This window comes from Peromyscus eremicus, chromosome 18 (genome assembly GCF_949786415.1).
Source record: "Peromyscus eremicus chromosome 18, PerEre_H2_v1, whole genome shotgun sequence".
Taxonomy (NCBI): Eukaryota; Metazoa; Chordata; class Mammalia; order Rodentia; family Cricetidae; genus Peromyscus; species Peromyscus eremicus.
The window spans coordinates 21,178,268-21,190,907 of record NC_081434.1 but is presented as its reverse complement, the minus strand read 5'-3'; the positions used below and the strand labels follow the sequence as shown (position 1 = coordinate 21,190,907).

The 12,640-nt window shown below is 39.5% G+C and overlaps 1 protein-coding gene across 1 annotated transcript; it reads right to left on the bottom strand.

Moving 5' to 3' along the window:
* Positions 1–9,055: 9,055 nt before the first annotated feature.
* Positions 9,056–11,025, bottom strand: Myf5 (myogenic factor 5). Its single transcript, XM_059245763.1, has 3 exons — positions 10,525–11,025; positions 9,713–9,788; positions 9,056–9,246 (listed from the first exon to the last, which is right to left on the bottom strand). Exons 1-3 carry the CDS (start codon positions 11,023–11,025, stop codon positions 9,056–9,058), a joined length of 768 nt encoding a protein of 255 aa, XP_059101746.1.
* Between the last annotated feature and the right edge of the window lie 1,615 nt (positions 11,026–12,640).

Genomic DNA, 12,640 nt, shown 5'->3' with positions numbered 1-12,640 from the left:
ACCTAGTAACTTGACCAGGGTCACTCTTACATCAAAGGTAACCCCATTAGTTATCATACCCAATGCTTCCTACATTTTTAGAGTTGACCCAGAAGACCACAAAGCTCCCAGTGTGATCTTAAGAAAGTCTCATGTTGTGAAAGCATACCTTGAACTTGATTGGCACTATTAACTTGAAACTTAAAAATCACCGAGGGTGCTAGCAACAGAGAATATTTAAGTTTTGTCTTGGCCAGGACTCTAATTTGAACAATTTTACTTTGAGGCTCTATTTTTGATTAGTTAAGCCAGTCATCCTGTTTGGCGCAGTTGTGCGGCGTTGCTTTGCTTACTCCAACCAGCTGTTACATCTCCCCCCCCAGAGGTGGGTGGAATGATTCTTATTTATATGTAATTCTAAAAGGACACTTAGATGTTTTGAGTTGGCAATATATCAATGCAAGACATTTCTCTCTCACACAAAGCCAGCCTGAAAGACTTTGAAATTCTTCATTTGACTTTATAAAAAATTCTTTTCATCCCTCACAAGTTCATAGACTATTTTCATGTAACTATTTCTAACTCTGTGGTTGGAAAACGATGTCTCTGTAGTAGATACTTGAATTTTCAGAAGAGTAGATTCTAAATTTATATGAGGCAATTGATATAGTATATCCTGTCTTTCTGAAAGAGATTATAGCATTTCAAACAGGATGAACTTTTGATCCACCATCAGATATAAAAAGAAATGTAAATTCCTTGAACAGAGGTACTATTCATGTGTACACACTAATATGAGAAAATAGAGATTGATTCAATGAGCATTTATTTCATGCTCTTGCGTGCCTGACAGAAGACTCAGTGAAAAAATTTCAACTTAGTTCTCATTTATGGAATGTTTAACACCTCAGCAATGATTCTTTTATGGTCACACATGGATCCATTTGTTTATCTAAACTTCCATTTCTCATCAGCTCATATTACCATTTGCACATGTGATTTAATTAACTTAAAGAAACTATCATTTTAATATTTATTTTTCTTTATTATTGAGAATTTTATGAGTATGTAATGAAACCATCTCATTTCTCCCCTACAATTTCTGCCAAATGTGTTACCCATGTGTTCTCTCTCTTTCTTTTTCTCTCTCTCTCTCTACACACACACACACACACACACACTATATATATATATATATATATATATATATATATATATATATATATATCTTCCTTTAAATAACCCACTAAGTCCAATTAGTGCTGCATATGAGGCCATTCACTAGAGGATGAGAAAGTTATGAATTGCCTTTGATAAAAACTTCTTGTGTTTTCAAGTTTTATAGATTTTTTTTTCTCAAAGGAAAATACACTTATATCACTATCAGTTTAATTTTAGCAATACGGTTTTGTTACATCTAAAACTCTTAAACATATGATTGTTTTAGTCACTGTGGAAGACGATACTCACTTTTAGTGAGTGGCAGGTGGGATTTCGGTGCTCTGTTTTTATATCACATTCTAACTGAGTACACATCTTAACAGAAGGAAAGTGTTAACATTTAATTATCTGTGAAATATTTTCAGAGTCAGCTTTGATGTGAAAAAAAAATAATACTCTGAGAATGGTAAGCCTATAAGCTTGAGGCACAAACCCAATGCAAATTCTTTGAATTAGAAGGCAACAAACTACAATAAATAATCCTTAAAATAACACTTTGATAGTATTACTTTTTCACTTTTTTCTTTATTTACTAGCTCTCTTATTTGATCTGTCTTCTGTACCCCCATTCTTGTCCTAACGGTTGTCAGCAACGGCAACCTGATTAAGCATTCGCAAGGGATGGTCATGGTGATTGGCTTAAGGCAAACTCAATTGTACTCATCCGGGTGGAAAGCAAAACAATAGTTACCCAATTCTTAAGGTGTGATGGTGACATGTCACGTAACTGTGACATCTGGATGATGGTACATCACCCTCTATTTCCAGATGTCTAGAATCGTGCACAACCTCAGTGGTTCAATCAACAACTTTCAATGAGAAGCACCTAGTACTAGACACTCAGTGAGGGTTAAAGGAGAGCATCACCTCATACTGTTACCAAATCCCCACCCCATTCACCCTCTCCCCAGCCCACCACATCAAAATACTGAAATGCCATTAGCAAAGTCTCTGTTCTGTGCTTCCAGTGCTTGACCTTGCCTCACGTTTCCAATGAGTGCCCCCATTGCTGAGTAACATTGTTATAGGAGAATTTGCAATATCCCCACTTGCAAATTGATCTTGTTACATACTTTCTAAGTCCTTCCTCGGCAATAAATGAAGTGGGCAACGCCCAATTCCTTGAGCAGTTTTCATTCTTAGTTGAATGTAATGTGTATCTGACCCCATGGTAGTTCCAAGTAATAGTAATAGCGCCACGAATAGAAATCGTTATTATTTGTGGCTATATCAATGCACGTAAACCATACTGTATAGTGGAAAAATGGGTCTAATAAAAATGCTTTTCCTTTGCTTATATGTCTCACTTCCTTCACTATAAATTTCCAATAATGCCCAATATGAATTAAAAAAATATTACTAAATAATGTGAACAAAAAGAAAAATGCTCAGGCTGATAAATCAGGCATGGTGGTTCTTTAATCCTAGCACTCAGGAGACAGAGGCAGGCAGATCTCAGATCTCTGTGATTTCGAGTCCAGCCTGGTTGACATAGCGATCTTTTTGTCTTATGCTCCAAATCACTAAACTAATTGTCTTAAAAAAGCAGGAAAATAAAAAAAAACAAAACTGACTCCAAATGCTGTCAGTCATATCCTTGTTGCAATTGCCACCAGAAGAGAAATATGTACTTGACAGCTGAAAATATGAAAGGTCTAATGAAGAAAAACTTGTAGATTAGCATCTGGAAGATGTCAAATGTGACTCAGTTCACTGAGAGACTTCTGGAGCCAGGTCTTATGCAGAATTTATGAGTGCACCAAGGGCAATCCCTGGGCCCATGGCACTTAAGAGCTGGATGTGTATACTCAGAAAAAAGAACAAGGGGGATTCAAGCCTGTGAGAGGAACTCAGAAAAAAGTCCTTATAATTGATGTCTAAGATATGTGAGGTGGTGCACATCTGCAATCCTAACTACACTAGCTAGACAGGAAAATTACTTGAGTTCAGGTCTTCTGGGCCACAGAGTGCCCACACTAAATTTGTCATCAATGTGGTGCCCTCCAGAAGAAGTCTGTGAAGATGCTTAAAGAGGTGTGGCCAAAGTCAGAGAAGGAGTAGTCCAGAACTGATGCCTGGAGCTGAGATCCACAAGAGTGTGGATTATACAGGTGAAGTAGGAAAGAGCTCTGTGGAGTTTTCAGACAGAAGAGAAGATGTAAAGGAATCATGATGATTGAGAAAAGCCCCTTCCATTGCTGGGGTGGAAGTAACAGGGACTCAGCTAGAAAGAGGTAGCTCAAGAGAGGTAGACAGGAGACTGAAATAGACAGTTCTAGACCTTTGTTACCAAATTTTCTTTGTTGTTACCCTATGTGTATTAAGCTAGGAGAGAAAATTAAATATGATTGGATAAATATTCTGAGACAATGAATAAGAGTATTCAGACAATGGAATTATGTAAATCTGTGTCTCTTTCAGTTAATAACATCCACACATCTATTGGTTTAAGAAAAAAAAATTTGTTGGCTCTGAAGGTATAAAATAAGGGAAAGAGCAGATATTCAGACACTTTAGGATCTGTTTGCCCAATGATCATTTTTGGGAATATATCTATACACTAGCTTTATCATTAGGAAGGATCTGCTCTCATGGGTGTGAGAAGACAGATAGCTCCTTCAAAGAAAATAAAACCCTCATATATTACTACTCCAGCAGAAAGAGAATTGCTTTTTCCGTGTAGTGCCAGCAAGGGCTAAGGCTATAGCTCAGTGGAAGAGCACTTACCTAGCATCCATGATACCCTAGGCTCTATCCACAATATTGTCAGCAGAAAAGAAAGGAAAGAAGGAAGGGAGGGGGAGAGAGAGAGGGAGAGAGAGGGGGAGAGAGAGAGAGAGAGAGAGAGAGAGAGAGAGAGAGAGAGAGAGAGAGAGAGAGAGAGATCCCAAGATTGGCACTAACTGAGCAACTTGGGCCCCCTGTCCAACCATAAAACCCTGTGACCACAGAAAAGGATGAACTCACGACTTGCTCACTTCTGTAGTCAGCTGGTACTGTCAATCCCAAGAACAACACAAGAAGAGGAAATATCCAGTCTCTACCACAAAATGTGGATACTGTAACCAGAAGTAGATAACCAGAGAAGGCTAGCAAGATTCTATATCAACTTTGGAGAGAAAGAATCATAGTTTGGTTGTCGATTTGTAGAATATTTAAGAAAACAAACTAATAGGAATAATATAATGAAATAGACAAGAGTGTAAAAGGAAGACAGAAATGTCAGGAATAACCTGTGGTATCCCTCATTGTGTGAATGGGAGTCAAATTTGGAAATGGAGAGAGAAGTCTTGGTACACTTCATGAATCCTGTGTATGACCTAGCTCCAGAAGCCTCACAGGGAACTGAGTCAGATTTGATGATGAGCCCAATTTGGAGTATGCTGAGTTACAGATGTCTTTGAGACTTTCAAAGGACTTTTAGAGAATTACTGGAGATACTTTGATTGAGAAATTTTGACTAGGACATAAACAGTCCACAGATTTCAAGACTGTCAAGTATCACTGGTCATGATAGAAGCAGAAGTCATGGAATGAATTGGGTAAAAAATAAGAAATGGAGATTTCCAGTCACCGCTAAAAAAAGGGGGTTCATTTACTTCTCTTTTGTTCTTTACCTGGCTTTTGTAACTTGTTTCACTAACAGAATTATGGTTTGAATGTGAGATGGACCCCAGTTTGTTTGATCACTAGAATTTCAGAAGGTAGTGGCACTGTTTGGGAAGATTGTGTGCAATCTTTAAGAGGTGGGTCTTACTTGGAGGAAGTGTGCCTCTGGAGGCAGTCCTTGAGGTTTGTAATCCAGGCCCATTTCCTGCTCATTCTCAGCTTCCTGAGATAGAATACGAGCAGCTACCTCCTTCTCTTGCCACCATATCTACCCAGGCGCAATGGAGTATAAACCAAACTAAACATTTCCTTGCTTATGTTCCTTCTTGTCCAATTTTTTGTTGTTTCTGCTACAGCAATAAGAAAAGTAAGTAGTTGAGAAAATACAGCAGAAATATTGGGGTTTTTTTTGGTTACATCCTAAGAAGCCTTACAATGTTTGCCTGAGTCTCCTGGAACGTGTGATGCAAAGAAATTCTCCTGGGACAGGTATGTGGTCTCAGGAATTATTCCTCTTTATGTTTCAAATTTCTTATTTGTACAGTGACAAAAATTTAATATTTGTTAGTCATTTCTTCATCACTTCCTGCTTAATCTATACTGATGTGTATCAACTGGTATATAGTTGAGATTTGTCTTATTTTCTAGTTTGCAAATGAGAACTTTAATAAGGTTTTATGGCTATAATAATTTTTATTGGTAGTCAATTTTTATAATCTTATTACAAAGTAAATCACTAACCAAGTAAAATGCCTATAATTACAATTCTTTAAGTAAATAAATTTGATATTCTGTACTTTATGGGCAATATGGGGACATTTGGTGCTAATATTTTCAGAAGTACTTTGTTATTCACACAGGTCTTTTCTGGGGGTTACAAATAGCTGCACATTGATATTATTCCCAGCTCCGTAAGACAGAGAATTAAATTACTTCTTTAATCTAGCAACCCCAATGGAGAATTGCAGGAAACACAACTCTCAGATTAAATAATAGTAAGAAAACTATTCTAAAGAGGAATGTATGGGAATCAAATAGCCACCAACTTCATCAAATTGCATTTCTCAAATGAACGGAAATGTAAAGCAATCAGGAGCTTGAGTATGGCAACTAGCTTCCACGTAGTGGCTGCTAATCTCTAATCTCTACAAAGTTCTAGATTCAATTTTCATATAGAGCTCAGTGACCCTACATCCTGGGCATGAGAAAAGGGACGCTCTCTAGGCTCTTTCCTTGGAAACTCCTCCCTAGTAGGTTTTATTTTAAGGAACAATACTGTTTGTTACTGCTAGAAATTTATCTCAGTGTTAGTCCCTCAGCTGAGGTGAAGTGGTCTCATACAAACGCAGAGGCAGCCCAACTATCTGTTCACTTCCTAAGATTTACAGATGACAAAGTCCTTTACTGCACATTCGTATGCTACGTCACCCACCCTGTTGCTTCTTCGGGGTCAAGAAGACTTCTCTGGGTCTGAATCATTAGGAGGCCAATTTCCAAAGGCCATTTTGCAAGAAGAAATCAAAGACTGCAGAAAACGTGTTGTGGGTTATTGGCTAAACAGACCCCAGCCTTCCATGCAATAATATTAGAAACAGGATTCACTGAACAACCTGGCATTGAGAGTTTTGTCCCTAATTATCTTCTGAATTACATCTACATCCCAGGAAAAATTCTAAATACTTTGAGTACTTTATAAAGTAATCCTTATATTAAAGAAATTATATATTTTAAAGTAATACTTTCTAATACATTGAACATATTAAATGCACTTGCACAGTAACGAAAACAGATTTCGTAGGCAGAGTTAGTGTTACTACTTTTGAATGAGAAATTTTATTACATTTTCTACAGCATTTTATTTTAATCTTGTAGGGAATTACAAAACTTTACCTTCCTTGTCTTTTAAAATATTTTATATTTTAATTATTAAATATTTAAATAATATTAATATTTATTTTTTGTGATTATAATAAATTCTATCATTTTTCTCCTTCCCTTTCCTTCTTCCACACCCTTCTATATACTCTCCTTCTTGTTCTTTTTCAAATACATGGCCTCTTTAAATATATATATATTCCTAAATACATAACTGCAACCTTCTCAGTCCATAGTCCATATGTTACTTGTATGTATATGCTTGTGAAGATGACCATTGGTACTGGATAACTAATTGGTCTGCTCTTCCCTGGAGAGATTATTTCTTTCTTTCTCAGCAACAAATTTAATGGAACAGATATGATTACGTTTAAAGCCTGGCCTTATAAAACCAGCACTTGAGTAAGTCTGTTCTTCCTTATTTTGCTAAGAACAATGAACCTCCACATTCTCTGTAGAAATAGCACGTGAGGAAAATATGCCTAATACAAGTTAATAAGTCAAATTTATGTTAAATCACATAGGACTCTTTACCTTGCTTCTTAGAGCTTCTTCAACTAGAATCCTTATGATCCCAAGTCAGGGAAAAGAAAGACTTTTCCATACTATGGTATCATCATGCTAACTAATATAGTGGCAGTGGCCACAATCTGTTTGCAGCTCAGGCCTTCTGCCCCTTTTATATTCCTTTGAGCCTCATGATGGGACACACGCACAGAAAACCAATCAGAGACATGGCAAAGCCTTCTGGAGAACAGGAACACTTGCTAACCTGCTGTAGCATCTACACGCATTGGTTAGAAATGCAGTCTTAAACGTTAATCAAGTTCACACTAATAGTCAAATCAGAGATTGGGTTGGGTGGCACACACTGTAATCCCAGCACAGGCAGAGAGATCACAGCAAGCTCAGAACTAGCCTGTGAGTTTGAGACCAGCAGGCACTATACAGCAAAATCTGCCTCAAAAAATAATATAAAACAAACAAGTCAGAGGATGAAGGTATTGTCCATATGTGGCCTCTATTAACAGTTATTTCCTATGCTTCAGGAAATAACTTTTTTACCCCTCTCAGTAGAATACTTATAAAAAAAAGTGTTCCAATGACTGTCTGAATTTGATTTTCCATTTAATCATCCACTTTTCATCTCAATTTCTTCCAGAAGAGCTTTAAGGGAGTAATAAAAGATACCTGTCCATTTCACAGACACATATGCGTGCGCATTTATAATGTGGTTAATGAAACTTCTAAAATACTATAAAAATGAGGGAGAACACCACGTATTTCACTTTGTTACATAGTTGTGAAGATTCCTTATGCTGGCTTTCTAATAATATGAAACAATTATTCACTTCCTTTAAATATTTTATTGGTAACAAGAGTATGTTTATCAAGGTATTTTCAGGCATATAGAAAAAGTTAAGAAAGCCTAGCTCATGATTGGCCAAGTACTGTAGATAGAAAAATGACATAATACTGTTCAGTCGTTTTGCTTGAACAAATGATATTATCTTGAAAAAAATTATTATCCTTTCCCATATACAATTAGACATTGTATGGAGTAGCAGCAAAGACAGGGGTCTTTATTTAGCAGACATTCTTGAAATATGTTTAAAATAAAAATATGATATTTTCATAGGTGACATAACATGATCTAAAAGAAATTCGTAAATTATATTCACATTTATCTATAAGGTCAACTGTGAGATTATCTCTAACCTGAACTGAAAGGCTTCACGTTCATGATTTGTTAATTCTATTAAAGATGTTCTTTTTAAAAGCCAAGAAACAAAATATTTGTTTCAGTAAACAATTTTATTTATAGTGGAATTCACAAAATTTTTATATTTTGAAATTATCCACAATGTACTACTTATTGCTTACATTGAAAAGAAGTATTCTTTACAAGAAAAGATGGAAATATATACTTTTAGGCAGCATTGTTATATTTTCATTTGATACAATATGAACAAGAGATTAGAGAGAAGAGTGAAAGTTAAATATATTTTGAATTCCCTGTAATGGATTCCAAGCTATCAAAATGTTTTTGAAGACAAAAATAGAGATCTAAATACCAAAGTTATTTTGATGAGCAATATTTACATTATATATGTATAAGTTAAGAATTGCTATAAGCAACTGTCAATTAATCATCCCCATCAGAAAAATATTTTTGGAACCATGAATCTAAAACAAAAGGAAGCTAAAAATGGAGACAAAGAGAAAAACAGGAAGAGGAAAAGTCATCATTGCAAATATGACTTTCAGTTAAATACATTTTCTTATAAAGTGGCAAGATAATATTTACAACTGAAAAGCACATGTTATCCGTAATCGGACATGTGGGGCATCATTCCTCCGGTGTGATAGTTCATAATACATGATAGATAAGTCTGGAACTGGAGGGTCCTGGGGTTGCAGGCTGTGAATTTGTGCTGGCTGCTGGAGAGAGAGAAGCTGTGTCCTGGAGAGACAACTCGGTTCTCTCCGCAGACGTGATCCGATCCACAATGCTGGACAAACAATCCAAGCTGGATAAGGAGCTTTTATCTGCAGCACATGCTAACAGTACAAGGAGAAAAAATGGTTAAAAAAAAAAAAAAATGATCCCCACACAGACCGGCTTGCTTACGCTGCCCTTTAAACTGTAGGTCAGCACCTTTGACAGCATAGGTCAGGTGATCACAGAGAGCCTGATGTAAAAATTTGCAGCAAATATCTAGCAATTCCTGAGGGGGGTGTGTGTGGAGGGAAGACCCCCCCCCCGGTAATATTTCAAGCAAAAGTGAGTGTGTTCATGTGTGAGTGCGTGCATGCGTGTGTGTGCATGCATGTAGTGTGTCTGTCTGTCTGCCTGTTAGGATAATCTGGGGCAGAAAACGTATGTTTACTCTGCCAAAGCCTCCCCGTGAGAGCCTTTCATTCCTTTTCCCAGTACGGCTTGGAAGGACAGACTCTATCTGCCATGACAGACTGAATTGTGAGACTGAACAGATCTTTCAATGTCTCGGAAGTTATCTGTTCTTACCATTTGATACGTCGGGACAGTAGACATTGTCAAAGCTGCTGTTCTTTCGGGACCAGACCGGACTGCTGCATTCAGGCTGTAGCACAAAACACAAAGAAATGTATTTTTAAGCCTTTGGCAAAAGACGCATAGAACTAGGGTGCGATAGTACCGGCCCCTAGCTCCATCAACTGACAGCTCTTAGTTGCCTCCACAGCACTGATTTAGGAAGGGGCTGCTGTCTCCACATCGCCAGGGCACCAAGGTCAGTCTCTGTACTGGAAGAAGAGAAAAGCAGAGGGAAGACCATGGAATCTCGCAGTCATGTGCACTGGGTTAACCATGCAAAATGGATTGCAGTACAAGGAAGCCGTACTAATCCTGGGAGAGAACACTTTCCCAGGGCAAAAACACGTTAAAATCTGGCCACACTGGAGCAGATAACCCTCGGGAAAAAAACGAACCAACATTTTCTTCCAGCTTGACCTCAGAGCGGGGATTAGGACCAGGCTGGGGAGTCTAATTCTTCACTGAGTTCTAAACTTGGGGATAGCTGTATGTCAGGGTCCACAGTGATGTATTTTGGAAATAGCAGAGAAAACAATCATTTAAATTAACCCGGGATACATGACAGTCTTTTACTACCATGTACATATATATAGACTCCGCTAGGAAATTAAAGTAAAATCTTGTACAATAGTTTTTTCTTTGCATCGTTCTGTGAACACATCTCTTAAAGCAACGGTCCCTCTGTACCTGGTTTAGAGGAGATACGAGGACTTTTCCCATAGACCAAGGTAAGAGAGAGAGCCGGTCTCGGAGTTGTGGCTTACCATTCCATCAGAGCAGTTGGAGGTGGGGCTGGTGGGTTCGGAGCAGCTCTGTCCGGGCAAGCTGTAATAGTTCTCCACCTGCTCCCTCAGCAGCTCCTGCAAGCTCTCGATGTAGCGGATGGCGTTCCTGAGGATCTCCACTTTGGGGAGTCTCTGGTTGGGGTTGGTCGTGGTGCACCTCTTGAGCGTTTCGAAGGCTTGGTTGACCTTCTTCAGGCGTCTGCGCTCGCGCATGGTGGCAGCTTTGCGCCGATCCATGGTGGTGGACTTCCTCTTGCAGGCTTTGCAGGCCCATACGAGGCAGTGGCCAGCCTGGTGGTGGCCAGTAGGCGCCCGCACGTGCTCATCATCATCTGAGCCCTGCAGCTCAGCTTGGTGCGCTCCGAAGGCAGCCACTCTTGGCTCAAACTGGTCCCCAAACTCCCCCTCAGGGGAAGGGATACAGGAGCTTTCGTAGAAGTACTCAGAAGGTGAGAACTGGCAGGCGTCCATCATGTCCATTCTTCAGAGAGGCAAGGTGGATACCTAGATTCAGCAGAGATGGGAGAAACCGGACGCCTTGGCTGCTGCAGGCCAGCAAATCCCAGGCGGAGCTCAGGGTTTGGGATCGTGTCTCTGTAATTAACAAGGACAGACGCCTGTTGGCCAGGGTCGGTCGGTCGGTGGCTGAGGTTGGGGCTCTTTATATATTCTTGGGGGATGGAAGGGAGGCTGGTCCCTGTAGCTGGGCATTATTAGCATATCCCACCACAACCCCACAGGGGTTGTCTGGGCAAACCTCTGCCTTGCTTCTAGAGACAATTTGGTGTTTACTGGGCCTTTGACACTAATGATTTTACTACAGCCCAACCTGCTCAGTGGCCTTCTGGATATTCTAAACCTAGGGATCATTTGGGGGTTGGGGGTGGCTTCTTGAAATCGATCGCATTTTAACACAATCAGCAGCAGCAACGTAATAAGGCATTAAACTCCGGTATTTCCATCTGACGCCAAAAGGGGACCCAGTGTCTGGAAGAATCGCCTCTTTACTCTTAGGGGCTGAGGGGGAGCTTGTTTCCCAGTTTCTTGAACTTTACCTGAAGAGATTTTGTCAGTTTGTACCCTGGTAATAGCTTAAAAAAATTAAAGTGGCATTTTCATTTATGAAGTGAACCTAGAGTGTCCTGTTGCAAAATCTGTTTGACTCAAGGGGCTCGGATGAGTTGGTTATTTCATGGGTTTGACGTTCGCCGAAGCTTCCTTCTCAGGCCTGGCTCCGTCAGAGGTCATTTTTTTTTTTTTTTTTCTGCTGTTGTAAAAAGGAAATGTCCTCAGGTGGACCAGGTGACCCTCCAGCATCCCTCCCCTCCTAGCTTGCTCTTTTCCTTCCTTCCTCACACACTGACCCTCTCCCTCTGTGCCAGACCTAGGTTAATACCAGCACAGAGAGATTCCCACGCCTGTGGCTGGGCTACGGCAGAAGTTCAGTTTCTCACAGTTAAACTCCCTTTTCAGCATGGAGTGGAGTCTCCTTTCTCTGGAGTTTTCTGCTCCGCCCTATCCATTCTACAGACTAAACAGCCAGCCAGGCTTCAGGGTCGCTAATTTTCTGCTTTCAGGCCAGCTAACACCGTTACAGATGCATCCCAGCTGCCGGCACAGAGATCCTGGGCTAGTGTAAAATTTCCAGCTCCTGTAACAGAGTGACTTCATACACTTTGGCGACAAAAGCCTTTCAGAAATGCAATTTGCAGGCAGGTCTTTTGAAACTTTGGTGGACCGAAGACAAAAGGGGGAAGGTACCATTAAAAAAAAAAAAAAAAAAAAAAAAAAAAAAAAAAAAAAGAGCTGATTTCTCAGTTTTTTACAATTTCTCCTCCACTGTTAACTCACTTTTCAGATCACTTGCAAGGGAGATGCTGTTCATATTCAAGAAACACCATTACTTAAGGTCGACACAAGTTCTTTGGGGCTTTGGACCTCGATTTGTAGCCCCATTGTAAAAAAACGGACTGTTCACAGTTCAGAGTGTCATCCAATTAAGTAAGTGCTATGGCTCCAAAGTGACTCTCTCTCTCTCTCTCTCTCTCTCTCTCTCTCTCTCTCTCTCTCTCTCTCTCTCTCTCTCTCTCGCGCT

What these genes read in the sequence shown, in the direction of transcription:
- Myf5 (XM_059245763.1), bottom strand. Translation starts at nt 11,025, where the DNA reads ATGGACATGATGGACGCCTGCCAGTTCTCACCTTCTGAGTACTTCTAC. An exon ending in CCAACTGCTCTGATGGAATG is followed by an intron (nt 9,789 to 10,524) that starts GTAAGCCACAAC and finishes TTTGTGCTACAG; the next exon opens with CCTGAATGCAGCAGTCCGGT. An exon ending in CTGTCCCGACGTATCAAATG is followed by an intron (nt 9,247 to 9,712) that starts GTAAGAACAGAT and finishes TTGTACTGTTAG; the next exon opens with CATGTGCTGCAGATAAAAGC.